At 38.2% G+C, this 18,987-nt stretch overlaps 1 protein-coding gene across 9 annotated transcripts in view; it reads right to left on the bottom strand.

Moving 5' to 3' along the window:
• Positions 1 to 3,532: 3,532 nt before the first annotated feature.
• The window catches only part of AGTPBP1 (ATP/GTP binding carboxypeptidase 1), a 76,362-nt gene continuing 60,907 nt past the window's right edge, over positions 3,533 to 18,987 (bottom strand). For 8 of the 9 annotated variants that reach the window (XM_052775726.1, XM_052775724.1, XM_052775731.1 and 5 more), the window contains one exon: positions 3,533 to 4,262. In XM_052775726.1, coding sequence (XP_052631686.1) covers positions 4,085 to 4,262 — 178 coding nt within the window. In that variant the 3' untranslated portion in view covers positions 3,533 to 4,084. Of the gene's footprint in view, positions 4,263 to 12,299; positions 13,520 to 13,959; positions 18,287 to 18,987 lie in introns of those variants that run through there. The other variant, XR_008233333.1, reaches the window with a different exon arrangement.

Below are 18,987 nucleotides of genomic sequence, written 5' to 3'. Positions count from 1 at the left end.
ACCTTAGAAACATTAAGATCAAAGAAAGATATCCTTAGACTAATTTAAGAGTCACTGCAACTCTTCTACACCCTACAACAGTTTGGACAACACAGCTTGTGAAGGAAGTTGTTCAACTTAAACTAACATGACAGACATAGTTAAGTAAACTGCGTATGCATTTGCAAAAGTAACATTGATGATTCCTAGTAACCACTTGCTCTTTTCAGACAGCTCCATACAACTAGAAGATCTGCTTTTATCTTAAACTTTCCCTCAAAAAATTGTCTCAAATCTTAAAATTGCTACTGCAGAAATATAAATATTAAAAATAACTTAGTCCTCAACTGCAGTATGAGCTGAATTGTAAATGGATGACTTACTGAGGAATATACCTGTGCTTTCTTAGATCAGATGAAAAGTCTATTGGCTGTGTAGGAGGTAGGGACTCTTACCAAAAGACTCTCCTGTTCTGTGTGTTCTTCAATGGCCTTCATTGTGGTTCATCCAAAGTCTTCCTAAGTTTTACATACATTGATGAATATTAACCTTTTTAAGAGAGTTATAATTCAGTCTATTAATATGCAAATGGTAGTCTAAGCCTGCAGCACACTGACTTTAACTTGACAAAGAACAAAAATATCCTCCTTTTTGAAATGCTATGCACACACCAATTCTTATAGGTAGGTACATTGCTGCAAATGCTATGATGAGAAATCCTTTAAACATTTCTAACCAATAATAGGGAAGCAAAGTAATTGTAATTAATTCTTTATTATGTATTTTTATTAAGTATTGTTATTTGGGGCATGCATAATAACACTGCAACAATTGTATCTATCACAGCATTACAATAGAAACTATCTGAAACCTTGAATTTTTGCATTTTGTGAACAGTGTTTACTGCTACTGCAGTCTTACTTGAGATTCAAACCGATTCTCCCTGATAAGTCAGGCCGATAAAGCAATCCACCTCCAAAAATGACCAGGCAAGATTTTGGCACAAACTGCAGTCTTAGCTGCAAGTTACGTTACACCAGGGGATGTCATCAGTGAAGACACAATACCAAAATTTGTGCTGCAACTTGAATTATACCTGGAAAAGGAATAAAGTAATTAATCATCCACCAATTATTTAGAAGCAAGACAGTAAATAACACAGATATAATTATCATTTATAATCTTATCTGTTGTTATGACTGGAAAAAGAGGCAAGAATATCTTCTTTCCCTACACAGAATCAGTCATGCTAATAGCAAAGACCATCATTTAAAACCAGAAACACATTGGAATGCCAATGTGTAAACCAAAGATTGTCTGGGACAGGCCACGCTAGATGACTGATTTGTGACAGTTCAAGAAGCTGCCATTCTTTGCTATCCATTCTGCTCATTTATTCGGGGTGAATGCCATAGTAACAGAATGGAGCGTGTGCTCAAGCCTCAGCTATTCCATTTTCAGCTGAACACCAGAATTCCCACGAAAGCAGATAAAAGGGGATACCCGCATGTGTCTGCCAACACTGCTGCAACAATAGCAACATGCAGTAGAGAAGGGATAAACAGTGTGAAGCAGCTACCACTGCAGCAGTTCCTCCCATGAACTGGCACCCCTGTGAGCATGAATGGAGACTCTGCCTTTCAGAAGACATGTTAAGCAGCGCCACAAAACATGTAAGAGGTAACAGCCTTTGCATTTTCAACAATGTGTAAGGTAAGAACAAAGTTTCACTCTTGCATCGGAACTGCACTGGTAGAAGTGCAGACCCACAACTGCCAGACTGACATCTCATCTAAACAAACACATACATCTAATCTAATGCGTAAGTGCATTAGAATCTAATGTATAAACACAATGTTATCGTTTTAGGAAAGTGCCTGTTATCCTGAGCCATTATATAAGTCATTCATAACTCCTCCTTTGCACAGACTAAAAGCTGTAGAAGACATGAGAAGAACATATACGCATATTTACTCAGGATGAAAAGATGATTTTGTACCACTAAGTCACAATTCTTTCTAAATAGATGGAGTACGTTTCTAGTCTTGCCTGTAGTATGAAAATAGTGTTCCAGGATTAATACACATTCATATGAAAACTAAGGAGAAATGCACAATGGGGTTAACTAACACATGGCATCCTGCACCTCCTGAAATTTAAGTCAGACTTATTTAATGTGAAGTACTGAAGTACAAGTCCTTAAGGATGAAAAACTATTTATGCAGATAACTAGTATAAGACTGACACAGCAATATGAGCATTCTGCACTGGTCTCACTAGGCTGACTTAAAGATAGTTTGAATTCTGTGGCAATGTTAATCCTTCCGTTTGGCAGATTCCCAAATTCCTCTACAATCTCAATGCAGAGGGCTCCTCTTAAATAGGGTATTAAATAAACTTTCTTATTTACAGTATGTAGTTCATGGAACACAAGGAATGATAATTTTCGCTACAGAGAGAAATTTATAAAAGAACAAGAATGCAAATGTTTCCATTATACCTTTACATCTCAAAACTGTGTGATTATTAATATAAATTCCAGCCTTTAAACAAAAATACAGTAGCATATCATGAGAGATCAAAACCCCTTCCTCAGTTTAGAATCAGGATGGTATGGAAAGGCATCACCAAACAATGCTGTATTTGAAACAGCAGATCTTGCTGAAAATCATCTCCCAACTGAGAATCATTGATACAGTTAATTGTCTTGAGTCTTTTTTTAATCCTTCTTCCAAAGGTACCCTTTCCCTCCAAATACAGTTTTATTTGCAACAGTAAACATATATAAAGTTCTCATCAGTTAAAAACCTGCTGTAACTTAGAAATGTTATTCTTCATGCTCTTAAAGCCCTTGAACATGCAGTGGAAAATGAATGCCACAACTGGGTCCATCAAGTAAAAATAATTTTGGAAAAATATTTTTCATTGCAAAACATGTCCGTTCTGTAAACAACAGCGTACAACTTCATTCCTCTATTAGATCTTATTCTAAGCAGAGGCAAGAGGCAGTAAGAATTAGTAGATGACAGGAGAAGATGAAGTGTAAAACCCATGTCTGACAGCTCGACTTTAAACATGAAGAATACAGAATCACACAATAATTATTCAGGCTGGAAGAGACCTCAGGAAGTTACAGCCCAATCTCCTTCTCACAACAGGGTTAACACTGGATTGAGACCAGGCAAAAGAGGTTTAAACCAAAATGCACTTTCCCTCTTAAAGCATTTGAGTTGGGTATATTATTAATGTACCCACTTATTAACGTGCATATTGAACAAGAAAAATTGAGCAACTGGGTAGCTGAACATATATACAGTGTACACAACTAATCACTTTTTGCAGTCATGTACACTTAAAAAAAACCCCTCTTCATATTAAAACATGCCTATTTTATGGGAAAGAGTTTTATACAAGTGTATAGGTCTTGTAAGCACAGGCTGCATTGGTCACTGTGCAAAATTCCTGAACTGTGAACAGACATTATATATTTTCACTTAGTACTGTGGCAAAACCATATAATATAATCCTCAGAAGCAAGAAACAAGTGCAACAATTCATACATCACTTTTTCATTTTTAATTTAGTAATTATTGAATAGTTCCAGAGCAGGCACTACATTACTTCAAACACAATCAAGTATCTTTGAAATAATGCTGAAAAATAACCTCTTCACCTCAGGATACACACACGCATATACACGCACATACACAAATTAATTTAGAAAATCTGTACATGTGTATTTTTCAGGAAGCAACTCGAAGAACCGTACCATGAAGAATTAGTTTCTGTACTCTGACACACCACAAATTATAATTCATTTTTCTGTAGATAGGGTTTAAGGACACAAAATGCCATGCAGTGCTATTTAGTAGAAAATGAACTGGTAAATAAATTTATCTATTTAGTGTTAAAAGAAAACACAGAATTCCTTAAACAAAACAAATGCCAGTTTACCAGAAATCAGAAATATTTATTGTCCTTGAGCTAGGCAGGCCCCAGTTATTTGTGTTTCCTTAAGCCTATCCCCTTGGTAGACAACAGTGAGGAAGTATTTGACTATGAAAATCCAGGAAATTAATTTCCTATTACTGGCTGCAAAGATGGTTCAAGAAAGGAGTATCCTTGTTGAATCTGAGTCTGAAAGTCCATCTTCTTGATTAGTTGCCTCATAATCACCTGCATTATCAGCTAATTCAATGTCTTGATCATCATTACTCTCTGCACTGTAATCAACTTCTTCAAGGAAGCGAGGTTCATCTTCATCCAAAACGTATGTAGTGGGGCTATAATGAACAAGAAGTTACATGAATCATGTTAAAAGTTTTGCTTGAAACGATACATTCAGAACATGCCCTGTCCCTATCCTGACATACAATAATCCAAAAATTGCCTCAGGAAAGGGGCTGTTTACCCTAAATAGTATCAATTTTTTAATTGCACGTAAAACAACTGGGAGCCAAAACCATGTTTGTAAGACCCTGAACTAATTAGTCAGTCATACACAACTCGTTATCCAAATGTGCCATGACAAACAAGCTACACATTATAGACTTAAACTAATAGCCTGTAAGAACTTCATATAATTATAGCAGTATCAGAGGTTATTGCAGAAGGATACAACTACATAAAGAAATAGAAGTTGCTATAAGGTATAAACAAACTAAAAAACAGATGAGACACTAAAAATTCAATTGAGAAACCTCTGTATTTTATTAGAACACACATTTTACTGAAAAGCATTGTGAGCAATTACACAGTACATATCAGAGATGACAAAACAAGGAGTCACGTTTATGCCTAGAATTAAGTTACCATATGAATCACTTGACTCATATCAGGTCCTCACGCACTCGCATGTAGTTAAAATTTGTATGTTAAACCTTGCTATTTAAAAGGCAGTGGATTTAAGGAACTGAGCCACTACCCACAGAATGGTCTATGCCCTTATCTAATGGCCTCCAAGAATAAGAGGACTAACACCTTTAGTGTTAACTGGAGAAAGGTTAAAAGACAACTTTCTGATCCTCCCACCTCCCTAGGACAGAGGAGAGAAAAAAAAAACACCACCAAAACAAAAAGTGTTTTCTGGTTTTCCTAACCCCCCTTGGGACATAAAAAGCTATCTGCTTAAAAGCACTAAGTATTCCTAAATATTTCATGAGTAATTTTATATTCAGATGAAGTCCTAAGAAGGTTTTGTAATGCATTTTACCTAATAATCAAATCACACAGAACTCATACAAAACAGTGAGAATGTTCTTACTGAGAAAGATCACAGGGTACTTGTAGAAATGTTTGCATATTAATTTTGATGAATTTTGTTGTCTTAAGGCACACAACAGCCTAGCTTGGCTATGGCTTTATAATTAAAAGGATTAATCACTGCTTTCTAAAGGTCTCTTAAGAGCTTAAGTGAACCACCTGAAGTCTGCAATGCAATCTCTATTCAATACAAATAGATTTCACAGTATTCTTCCTCTACCTGTAGCCTCAATGACATGCTACACTGTCATGTTTTGTACTGTTGACAGTTCCATTTAAATATTGGGAGAACAACAAATGACAAGAATTGTTAATCCTTTCTTAAGGAAAAAAAGGACAGAAGACCTAAAATAGTAAGAAAATAAATTATCAAAAATTCAGTTCAGCTACAGTCTCTGGATTTACATTTAAAACAATCTGTATCATGGTTCACTAAACAAGCTCATACTCATTAAGCCATGCAAAAAGGAATGCTCCACAAAACTAAATACTTTTAGAGATTATTTAAGCCATAACCAGGGGAACAACCCACTATGTTGGTTAATGAACTAGGTGTTTAAAACAAAATTGTTTCCATTTAGGAGACACAAAGAGTGAGGAAAATAACTACTATCTTTGCTACGATGCCTTTTTCATTTTACAGGTAGGGAAGCCAACATACCATAAGGATACACGCTTTACATGAAAAACCTGTGGTAGAACCAGCAAAGGAATATAATTTTTCTGTGCTTTTGTTGATGCTTTCCATCCTAGGAAGTCACTACCTACCAACACTTCTAAGGAAAAAAAGGTTGGGGGAAAAAAAAAAGTTTAAATGTTTCGTTTGTTTGAAGAACAAAATGAAAGGAACTTCGCCACATGGATCACATTCCAAGCAGTGCACAGTTTTTTTGCAACTTCTGCTTCTAATCACTTAACACAGATAATGATTTGTTAGCTTTCGTATGCAAGGGATCCACACTGCAATTGCAGGATAGACTGTGTAATTCAATTCACAGGAAATGGAGCCATTAAATCTGAATGTTGGCCCAATATTAACTAATAATTCTGAATACTGAAACAGAAAACTACAATGAACTATGTCAATGACATATTTTACTAACCACTGACAATGGGATGTTAACACATTACAGCAGGCACTTATAACAATTCATGTTAGTGAGGTATAATGTAGAATAATAAAGCTTTTAAAAAATTCTATCCACTCTTTTTAATAAGTGTCATTATTTGGAAATTAAACTCATATAGTTGATCCAGTTAAAAAAAAGCAACCAACAAAACCTATTTTAAGGAAAAAACACAGAACTGGACACACAAGCAAACCACATAGTTCACCTCTTAGAAGTGGCTTGTCAGTTCATATAATATGTCCTATTTTATATTGTCTTGAAAAAACACACAGGTATATCTATTCAATATCTATTTTTGTTATATTTGTATATAAGTATTTTACTTATTTAGGTATGTGTAAGCATGTAGGCATGCCCCTAACTTCTAGAAGTTCAGCCACTGTGCACAGTCTTCAAGTCAGTGTCTGATGTAACACATTTGCTCTGGCATGTGTACGTTCAAAATTCTCATTCGAAACTGAGGGATGCTTTTCGTTGACATTTCCCATTTAATAAAATCAACATTATAAATTACTTTATTCAAGACAAGTACCATTAGAATAGATGAACAGATCTTATTTTCAAAGCTACACAAACCTTTAACATAAAAACTGGCTCTGAAGTCTGCCTCATAACAATCTTAGCTTTCTACTACCATCCAGTCCAATGCACCATGGCTTCTCAATCACTTATTACTGAAAATAAATATTATGATTGTATTTACTAAGATTATTTTTTCACTTTCCCTTTCTTAAGTCTTCATTCCTCACAAAATGGTATCTGAGTACTTTCTACATTCAAAGGAAAAACCTGTGTCGCATATCACTCACGTACATTTGCTTTGCCCATGGCATGTTTTCTTCTGATGTAGCAAATGTTAATCTTGGATATTTAACTTTTCAGCCATCTTATTCTAAAGGTAAGCATGAATCTGCAAAATGTAATTATTACTCTGCTGTTTTACTGAGGCTGGGTCACAAGAAATGTAGAAACCAAAACACATGAAAAAATTTCTTGCTGTTTAATCAAATTCTTTCATTTGCCTCCCTGCCGCTCCCCACCCTTGGCATATCTTGTGACAATATATTTTTAGCTGCTGTCATGCTGATTCTATGGGTTTTAATTTCCTAACTTTTCCCTTGGGCTTTTTCTAATTAACTTGCTCAATAATCCCTCTTCCTCTACCCCCACACCTCCCACTTTTCCTTTTAAAAGGAAACCATTATTTTTCTCAGGTTAGCAGAGGTTGTTTATCACACAACTACAGTTCTGTAATGTAAGGGATAGCATAATCTGTGTATCTTCTTTGAAGTCATGGCAGTTAAAAGAGAATACTACATGAAAACCTGAAGTTTTGCAGATTTTACTTAAACAACATTTTATGGGTAAAAAGATGAACTCCGAAATACCTGATACAATACTGTGGTCTTCATGTTTATGAAGAACTTTAAGGATATCCCTTTCCTTTAAAAAAAAAATTCTCTACATCACCTGCCATTGCATACACTGAATTTAGGAATGAATACAAGTTTTTTCTAAAACATACTTTAATTATTATTTTTTTAATGACAACACCTTCCTATGTTTTTTCTTATTTACATTAATGCTCCACACATATTAAAAAATAAACCTATCCACTAACATGGTATATTTTTTCAAACTAAAATTTTATTTGTCCCTCATAAGATATACTTGGATGTTTTATTATCCACATGACTCAATTACAGAGAAATTAATGCACAAGCCAGACACAACCATTACCAATTTCAGCTCCATGGAGATCAGCAGTTTTCTGAGACTACAGGGGAAGTGTATACATTTTAAAACTTTGGAAGACAAAATTAAGAAATATTCCCTGCCAAACTATGGAGAATTGCAGCTACTTGGGGAGTTGGGAAAGGAAGGAGAGAAAGATCTGAAGAACTAATGATTCTTTTCAAAACTGCATTGCCTGGGGAGGGAAAATTTTAGCGAAGAAAGAGTCAGGAGGTATCACAAAGGAATCATTTCTCCATACTTTTAATTTCCCTTTAGGGTCTATATTCTCTTCTAGGGATCAGCAATGCTGCTACAGTAGGCAACATCACACATGCAGCTATGTGCTGTCCCCTTCAGGACCTCTTCACGTATGTGTTTTTCCCAAGTAGTAAGGATATTTCCTCAAGGGAATTTCCAAGGCTAAAGAGAACAACATGTCTCACTCTTTTCTGAGCCATAAGAAGCTGGGTATCCAAATCCCATTTAAGTCTTGTTTTTAAATATCCTCAGAGTTACTAAGTTTCACTCCACAGCTTAATAAAAATTAATCTCAACATTTTCTTTGTGCTGTCACCCTGAAATACATGTTGTGAAACTAAAAACTGGATTAAATTAGTTGGATTCAACAATCATTGACTGTAGCCCACACTAATATTTGGATCATACTACCAGGAGTGGAAGAAAAGCTTGAAAAATGGTATGAAGAATATAACCTATTCATCATACTTACTTTTTTTCTTTTCCTTTTTTTTTTCCTAGATTACTAGTTTCCTTATTTTGCCCTAGAGAAGATGAACAGTACTCTGACACTACAGTCTACAAAGAATTAAAAGCAATCACTTTCACTTAGGCCAGAGGAGCATCTTGGTGCATGGGCACTGCCACCAGGCCCACCAGTGAAATTCTGGGTGTCATCTTTCATAGCTTTTTCTTCCAACCTTCTGAAAGGCACAAACAGGACAAAAGTTGCAGCATAAGACGCCTTCTTTTTAACTAAGTTGTACTCGTAAGGTACTGGAAAAAAGGCCAAGAAAAGCTCAAATGCTGCAGGAGAGTGGGAAGGGAAACACTTTTACTCCCAGGTGATAGAGATTAGGAGTATGCAAATGTCTGGGCAAAGTTTAAGAGTTATTAAGGGGGAGGGAAATAATGTAGGACAATTCCAGTTTCCTTCTGGCAGCTAGAGAGAGACCCTTTACAAGAAAGTCTTGGACACATTCTCACTGCATGTACCCCCCACTCCTTGCCCCACCAGTCTGATGTCTTTTCTCAAGTGTAAGACTAAGTGCAGGAAATGGATTTTGTGTCAGGTTTTTTCTTTCCCACAGCTCCTTTTGGCAGTCTACTTTTTCTACCATTTTCTAGACATGCTGGGTCCCAAAAGCTGTCTGCTTCTCTGCTATAATTAAATTAAAATTAACAAACAAAAATATACCATGTTCTAGAACATACTAATGAGCCTCAAAACAATCAATGAAACAACGAGAATTTCCAAAAACAGCTGAAGTTATTGTGCAAAGGATAATTCCAGTAAGTCCTACCAGTTATGACTGCAGTCATGTGTTTTTGTTTCATTGCATACAGACTCTATCAAACCTGTCAGCATAACAACTGTAATTCTTACTACAAGATCAGTATTACATTCAGTCTAATCTTTTCCATTCGGAACTGGGGGGGGAAACACTGGCAAATGGGTCTGAAATAATTAAAGAAAAATAAAGTGTTTAATTCATCACTTAAAATGTTAAAGTGCACTGCCAGAGGGAAATAAATCTACTTACTCCTTTATTTTTCTTAAGTCAAGTATGTTTCAGACATGGTTCAAAATGAACTCATGGAAACTGAGCCTATGTGTAATGAAATACTGGAGGTATATTTTAGAATATTAACATTTACTTGGTTATTTTAAGTACAACCAGCAAAACCAAAAAAGAATTTGAGAAACCCTCAAAATCATTTGCAAGAAATAAAAGCAGTGCTTCTGTGTGTTTAGACTTGAACATTTAAACTTGCCTATTTATCCTCTAAAGCACTCAAATTGCGGTTTTATAAAAAGTAACACCAGTAACATCCAAAATACAAAGGAAATAACTACAATCTTATTCATTCCTCTAACTACACAGGGATATTATAGCTGTGTAAAAACTACTCTCTTATATACTTCTTAGTCATGAATTTTTTACCTGCATTTTCTGTAGGTAGCTTCTCATTCATCTCTAATGGTAAGAAATGAGCAGTGAATCATTTAAGTATGAGGAAAGAATAAGCAGTACGTTTATTAGAATAATGGGAATGGAAGTCTGGGCATATAAATCAAGGAATAGCACTACTATCTTCTGACCCATGACGGCCTCTGAAGAGGAATAGAAATTAGCTTTATAAATTTTACTCAATGGAAGCTCTTTGTATATCTCCAGCACTCAACTGAATAGATACCTAACAAATAGATATTTCAGCTGATAGATATTTTTAATAACTCATCTAGAACTGTACAGAAATGCTAAAACTTCAGCACTTTGGATATGAGGATTGATCCAAAGGACAAATGGACAACATTTCACAGATAATATTTCACTAAGAAATAGAAAAAAAATAAATGAAAATCTATTTCCTGATAATTACAAAGAGAGGGACTTCTGCTGCACAGAAAAGTAGCCAGATCCTTGCTGGGAGGGGAAGAAATAAAACCATACAAAGCAAACTTTTCCTCCAAACAGCAGTGAGGTCTCATACAGCTAGGGAGCTCACCTCCCCTGTGCTGCAGCTGGAAGGGTACTTAGAAATACCAGCCATGGGCTTCTCTACATTTCATTATCATTGGACTGGGAAGTGGGGAAAGGAGAGCTCAAGAGTTTGCTGAGCCTCATCAGAGGTGTCACCAGGAGCTGCTTCAGATTGTATCTATGTAAATTAGTTGTAGCCTTCTACCAAAACGTTCTGGCATGCCTCTCACACCACCAAGATGACAAGAAAAATTACGATTATGGAATCTGAACGAACTGCAACATGTTGAGGCAGTGTCCAGTCTTCTATTTCACTGTACAAGGGAAATACAGCATAGTCTTGAAAACTCATTCAGTGATCATACAAAAATACTGCTTAAATAGAACCTCTACCACCACCACCCCCACAACCCCCCCAAAAGACCAAAACCAAAATTATGAAAGAGCAGGGGAAAATCCATGCTGAACCACACTTTTTTTCAGCTGCTAAAATCTGAATATTCCTCATCTTTTTTTTGGTTGGTTGGTTTGGTTGGGTTTTTTTGAGGAGGAATGATCTCATCAATACCTATCTATTACACCCTCGCCCAGTACTTCCCGAGACAGTACAAAGTGGCTTTCAATAGAATTCATTAAAAAAGAGTATTATATTAAAATCTATTTTAAATAATATACAAAATAGAAGAACATGGTATCTCCGTTATCCCATCAAAGAGCTGACCTTTAACTACAAGCTGTTCTACAGTATGTGTTTCTGTTCTGAAGATAAGGCAGTCCCTGAAAATAAATAACATGAGACTACCCCCTTGAGTATTGTCATTGATAAATAGTACAGGTTTTTGAACTTTCTGCTGAGACATGCAGTGAGTGCTACCAAACATAGGAAACTTGGGCCCCAAGGATATCTGGCCCAATTGTCATATGGGCATATTTGTTGGGGAGTAGAATAAAATTGCTCTGCTCTGGACAGACTTTTCCAAGTAATTGAGCCAAAAGTCTGATGGCCTAAGGTATATGGCAGAACGTGGCTTCTGAGCCTCCAGAAACAAAAATTGGCCCATCTCTTAATTCCACCCATGGCAGTATTAATCCCTTCAGCAAAGAATGAAAAAAATAATGTGAAAACATAAACGATTATAAGGCACTTTCATTGCTAATAGTGGAGGTACTGTGAACAAAATTATAGTTTCTTGCTTATGCAGAAATAATGTATGCACATGGCTTCTACGGCACACAGCACAGCTATCAAAAATAAAAAGGAGTCAACTCAGTTATCCAGATGGAAAATTCCTATTATCATGCATAGACATGGGTCATTCCTGTCTCAGAAGGATAACAGAATTATAATTTAAGAAATAAACAAAATCTAGTCATATTGTTCTAGGTTTACTAGAGGAACATCTTGCCAGGGTAAGTATTATGTGCTTAAATATTTTTCAACATTTTAAATTGGAGATGACTGCTTAGGTAACTTTGGTTAAATAAATCTGTTTAATGATGCATCAGCAGGTACAGACAAATCAGTGGCTGTACATAAAACTGCTCTAGTTACACATAAAGTTTAAGAAAATTCACACTTGAAAAAAGGAACAGTGTGATATTAGGTCAATATTCCAGTAGTGACACAAAAAGCAGTATAGTTTGCACTTTTCTCTGAAAAACATGCTGTCTTAGGTGTCTGATTCCACTCTCACTTTTCAAATAAGCATTTCCACTGAATTCAATGACATGAATCTCTCTATAAATAATTATGATTATCAAATCATTTTTAAGATGGGTTCAGAACATAGAGAATCAGGTACAAATACACAACATATTTCAGTCTTAATGCCACATTTTAAAGACAAGTTCTTGGAATTTACACATTTAGTTTTTTCACCACAGATTCTCACATAGATACACAGTATTGCTAAATGAACACTGAGAGCAAGGTACCTATTTTCTCACTTCATGCTACATATTTCTGTATTTTAGTGTTATAAAGTAAATTTACATTTAATAGATTTACATTTAATAAATTTAAGAAACAAAGCCATCAGACATTAGAAAAATCTAAACAGTTGTTAACAGATCTCTCCAATAAAGCTCAGTATTTCTTATGTCAATGTTCCTTATCTGATAAAAATCGTAACTCTAACATGCACAGAATCTGATTTTTTTTTTCTACTGCCTTAATTTCTTTAGTGCAGAAGCATTTATCAGTACCTTTCACTATCTATAGCCAAAGGTCAGGATTAGGAAACTATTTTTTTTTCTATATACAAATTCAGTTTCAAAACATTGAATGAAGTTTTTCATTCATCTCTCAACTTAAAATTTTGTCTTGCAGTACAATTACTTCTGTGATTTTCGTGACCCAGTCTTTTGGGGTGGAGACTGAACCTTCCTGTTTTTTGAAGTTCCTGAGTACCAGTTACCTTCCTCACACAAAAGGATTCTAAATATTTCCATGTACAGCCTCAATAATATTAACCTTATTATGAGCCTCATGTTATTTTTCATCTATGCTCACATGTGCCAAACCAGCTACATTGTGTTTTTGCAATAGTAAGTCTTTCATCAGTGCTTTCAGAAAATCCAGTATAAAACAGTCCCCATGCCCCTTACTTCCACCAACAAAATGTAAATCAAGTCAGAAGCAGTTTCCCCCCTGCCCCAGCACTTTACATGCAGTTCATTTTGGTTTTTCTAGAGTGTCCTGGGTTCAGTTGGGATAGAGTTAATTTTTACAGGAACCTGGGAGGTGGGGGGGCATAGCCGGGGCAGCTGACCTGAACTAGCCAAGGAGCTATTCCATACCATGTGCCATCATGCTCAGTATATAATTGGGGAGCGGGCCGGGGGGAGGGCTCTCGACTTTCGGTGGGGGAAGTGGCGGAGCGTCGGGTTCCGGGTGGTGAGCAGTTGCACTGTGCATCACCCTTTTTGTATATTCTTTCATTAGTACCGTTGTTGTTGTAACCTTTTTTTGTGTTGTCCCAGTAAACTGCCCTTATCTCAGCCCTCGAGGTTCCAGGTTTTTTTTTCTTTTCTCTCCTCCGTCTCCTCCCTATCCCACCGGAGGGGGGCGGGAGGAGTGAGCGAGCAGCTGCGTGGTCCTTTGTTACCGGCTGGGCTGAAACCATGACATAGAGCTAGCTGGATTAATGAAGTATTTTAGGTGGAGAAGGAAAGGAAATTCAAACTATACATGTCTGTTCACATACCTCTCTCCAGGATTTGCTTTATTTCGTAACATCAAAACAACCCACCTTCCCATTTATTCCTTTTCTCATCTAGTGTTACTCGAGTTTGCTATCAAACAGAAAGCAGTAATAGACTTTTACTCACTGGAGGCACTTCCATACCCATCATAAACAGTGTGCTTTAAAAGTCCAAAATGGAAGAACCATTAAGTCCAAAGGATTGTGTTTATGCTTGTACATGCTTTCAAAGCAGCTGATCAACTTGTGTACAGACTAACTTCGGAGATCCTATTCCAGAATCAGGATCATAACTATTACCTTTACAGTAAAGTTTAGTTTCACCGAAACAAGAAAATCTCTCTTAATAAATGATTGTGCTGATCTGTTGAAAGTTTCAGAAATACTAGAAAGCAGTAACCCTGGTCTTAGTTTAAGCTAACATCTAGCACCAACATTTAATCCAGACAACAGTTTTTCTACTTCTTTACCACAATTGCACCTAATTGTCTACAGTTTGTGGATCAGTTAAAAGCTTAACCAGAGCGGTAAAGCATAACCAGTTGCTTCTCACCCCACTACCCTGGGAAGAAGGTCAAGAACTCCAGTTCCTTTTTTTATTCACTTCCTTCAAATAGCTTCAGAACTGGATTTTTTGTGCATGTGTTCATGCAAAGTGGTATGTTAGAAGGCTGGCTGGTACGTGACTCCTCACCCTTTTTTATCCCATCCTGATACTAAAGTGTTTCTGATGCATCTTCAGCTCTCCGGCAGATCCTATGGGGAGTGACTTATGTATGACATACCCCAATTCAACAGGTGCTGTTTTAAGGCCACTCCATCATAAGTAACATTAACAAACTGAGAAATCCAGCACGTAATTTTCTTCCGAAGCACAGCACACCTATGACCCAGGATGCTAACTTTCTCCAGAGAGATAATATAAAATACAGATTCTATATCTGAGGCAGTTATTAATATAAATTTATGTGGACATCTGGGGCTGTTTTTCAATGCCACCCTGATAATTAATTACTCACAACCACATCTTGATTCAAAATGCTGTAACTGAGGTTTAATATTTCAAAGAGATGCATTTATACTGAAGCTTAGTTCTAATAAAATTGACAATATAACACTTACGGATGGGAAAAATATTATAATCTCATTAACACATAATAGTAGCCGCAAATGAAAAAAAAAAAAAGTAAAACTTTTAAAAGCTGTAAAGTATGATAAGTAGGTGTAACATGTCAGTATTAAATTTTGAGTTCAACGTGCTGCATCAATGCACACAAGGAACTCAAGAAACAAACACATGCCCTTGCTGAAAGACTATCATTTAGAGGCCATCCACAAGAGCTGTCAAGTGAAACTGCCTTACAGCCAGCCTGTATTTATGGAAGAAATCGTATTTACAAAATATTAAAGAGTATATGACAGAAATGCCAAAGGATCAGAAGCTTGCCTGTGAAAGTTCTGAGGGAGAGAAATGCAACTAGATTGTGATTTTAGAACCTTGTATTCTAATTGCCTAAACTAGGACTCCAATTTGAAGAGGCCCACAACACCAGCACTCAAGTGTCTTTTGAGGACAGACTTAAAGACATTTCCCCCTTTTCACATTATATATATATATATAATGCTTAAATAGAATTTCCTCTATAGTTTGTGCTCATTACCTCTTAGCCTGTCACCAGACACCACTGGAAAAGAGCCTGACTCTATCTTTACAACCTCCTTTCAGATATTTGTACACCTTGATAAGATGCCCCCTGAGCCTTCTCTTCTCCAGACTAACAGTCCCTGCTCTCCCAGCCTTTCCTCCTATGGGAGATGCTTCAATCCCTTCATCATCTTAGGGGCCCCTCACTGGACTCTCTCCACTATGTCCATGTCTCTCTTGTACTAGGGAACCCAAAGCTGGACACAGTACTCCAGGTATGGCCTCACCAGTGCTGAGGAGAAGGGAAGAATGATGTCCCTCAACCTGCTGGCTACACTCGTCCTAATGAAGCCTAGGATACCATTAGCCTTCTTTGCAGCCAGGGTACATTGCTGGCTCATGTTCAACTTGGTGTCCGCTATGACTCCCATGGCCTTTTCTGCAAAGCTTATTTCCAGATGGTACCCCCAGCATGTACTGGTGCCTGGGGTTGCTCCTCCCCAGGTGGAGGACTTCACATTTATTGCTGAACTTCATGAGATTCCTGTCGGCCCATTTCTAGAGCCTGTCAAGGCCCCTCTGGATCAGCCACTCCTAGTCCAGCATCATCTGGAAACTTGCTGAGGGTACACCTTGCCGGCTGGGCTTAAACCATGACAGGACCTGCCACATCGTCCAGGTCATCAATGCAGATGTTAAACAGGAGTGGACCCAGTATTGTGCCCTGGGGTACACCACGAGTTACTGGCCTCCAACTAGACTTTGTGCTTCTGATAGCCACCCTCTGGGCCCAGTTGTTCAGCCAGTCTTCAATCCACCTCACTGTCTGCCCATACAGCCCATACTTCATCAGCTTCTCTACAAGGATCCTATGGCAGTGTCAAAAACCTTACTGAAGTCAAGGCAGACAATATCCACTTCATTCCCCATGTCTACCAAGACAGTCATTTCATTGTAGAAGGTTATCAGGTTGGTCAAGCATGACTTCCCTTAGTGAATCCGTGTTGATTACTCACAATCTCCTCCTCCTTCATGTGGCTGGAAACGCTTTCGAGGATTAGTTGTTTCATCACCTTCCCAATGATCAAAGTGAGGCTGACCAGCCTGTAGTTCCCTACGTCTTCCTTCTCCGTCTTCTTGAAGACCGGAATGAAATTTGCTTTTCTTCAGGCACCTGTCTCGATCACCACGATCATTCAAGGATTATTGAGAGTGCCCTCGCAGTGACATCAGCAAGCTCTCCAAGCACTTCTGGGTGCATCTCATCAGGACCTATGGACTTATGCAAGCCCAGTTTGCCTAAGTATTCTCCAACTTGTTCCTCTTCCACCAAGCATAAGTCTTCCTTGCTCCAGACTTTCCCTTGTCCCTGGGTCCTTAGATTACTGAAAGCCAGTTTTGTTAGCAAAGACTAAGGTGAAGAAGGCATTCAGTAACTCAGCCTTTTTCATGTGCTGTGTCATGGGGCTCCTGCCGCATTCAGCAGTGGGCCCACATTTTCCCTAGTCTCCCTTTTACTACCTACGTACTTATAGAAGCCCTCCTTGTTGCCTTTAACATCCCATGCCAGATGCAGCTCCAGGTGGACTTTATCCTTCCTAACCATGTCTCTGCATACTCAGACAGCGTCTCTATATTCCTCCCAGGTTAGCTGTCTCTGCTTCCACCTTCTATGTATTTCCTTTTGTCCTGGGTTCGGTTGGGATAGAGTTAATCTTCACAGGAAGCTGGGAGGAGGCACAGCCAGGACAGCTGACCTGAACTAGCCAAGGAGCTATTCCATACCATGTGACATCATGCTCAGTATATAGATGGGGAGTGGGCTGTGGGGCCAGGGGCTCTCTCTCTCCTGGTGTGGGAAGTGTCGGAATGTCAGGTTCCAGGTGGTGAGAAGTTGCACTGTGCATCACTTGTTTTGTATATTCTTTTAATAGTACCATTGTTGTTGTTGTAACTTCTCTCCTTGTGTTGTCCCAGTAAACTGTCCTTATCTCAACCCATGAGGTTCCATTTTTTTCTTTTCTCCTTTCTGATTCTCCTCCCCATCCCACCGGACACCAGGGTGGGGAGGAGTGAGCAAGTGGCTACATGGTGCTTTGTTACCGGCTGGGCTTAAACCACAACACCTTTACATGTTTGAGTTTTGCCAGGAGAGGTCCTTGAACATCCACCAGCTTTCCTGGGCCCCTCTTCCCTCCAGGGTCTTATTCCATGGGACTCTTCCAAGCAGATCCCTGAACTCTCCTCAAGCCCAGGGTTATGATCTTTGCCCTGCTCCCTCCTCTTGAGAACCTGAACTCCCATCATCTCTTGGTCACTGCAGCCAAGGCTGCCTTCAACATTCACATCCAAACCAGCACATTCTTGTTTGTGAGTACCAGATCCAGCAAAGGACCTCTCCTTGCTGGTTCTTGTATGACTTGGGTCTGGAAGTTGTCATCAGTGCTCTCCAGGAAGCTCCCAGATTACTTATGCCCTGCTGTGTTGTTCCTCCAGCAGATATTGGGGTGGTTGAAGTCCCCCACAAGGACCAGGGCTTGCAAACATGAGGCTGCTTCTAGCTGTCTATAGAAGGCCTGATCCATTTTTTCTTCCTGGTTAGGCAGCCTACAGCAGACACCCAATACCATGTCACGCAGTGTGATCTGCTCTTTAATCCTTACCCATAAGCTCTCAGTTGGCTCATCATTCATCCTGAGGCAGACCTCCATGCATTCCAGCTGCTCTGTCACATAAAGGGCAACTCCCCCTCTTCATCTTCCCAGCCTGTCCTTACTTAGACAGCCTGTATCCCTCCGCTGCAGCACTCCAGTTGTGCAAGGCATCCTATCACATCTCCATGATCCCAACAAGATCACAGCCATGAAACTGCACACAGATCTTTAATTCCTCATATTTTTTCCCCATGCTGCATGCATTAGCATGCAGGCACTTCAGAGAGGCACCCCAGCATACTTATTTCTCAGAAAGGGTCTGGGTTTCTTCCATATGGTCCCTCACAGGCACTTCCTTGCTTACATGCAAATGCTTCAGAGAATGCTGTAAAGCAATGCTTTAAAGAAGAGAGTCAAAGTGACTCTTAACCATTTAGTATTTATGAATAAGTAATTTATTTTAAGTACGATACTTAGTGAAGAAGTTTCCCACAGCCCCTTTGTGTACCTCTGTGCATTAAGGCTAATTCAGCTGTTCCCACTGCCATTCTAGACTGAAGCCTGCCTATACTATTCTTAATCTCCTGTGGAGACTGCAACTTCTACAGATGACTGTTCCAGAACTTCATTTTTGCTTGCCATATAGAATTTTTA

Source organism: Harpia harpyja, chromosome Z, assembly GCF_026419915.1.
Source record: "Harpia harpyja isolate bHarHar1 chromosome Z, bHarHar1 primary haplotype, whole genome shotgun sequence".
Classification (NCBI taxonomy): Eukaryota; Metazoa; Chordata; class Aves; order Accipitriformes; family Accipitridae; genus Harpia; species Harpia harpyja.
The sequence above is the reverse complement of the archived record's forward strand: the minus strand, read 5'-3'. Positions and strand labels throughout refer to the sequence as shown.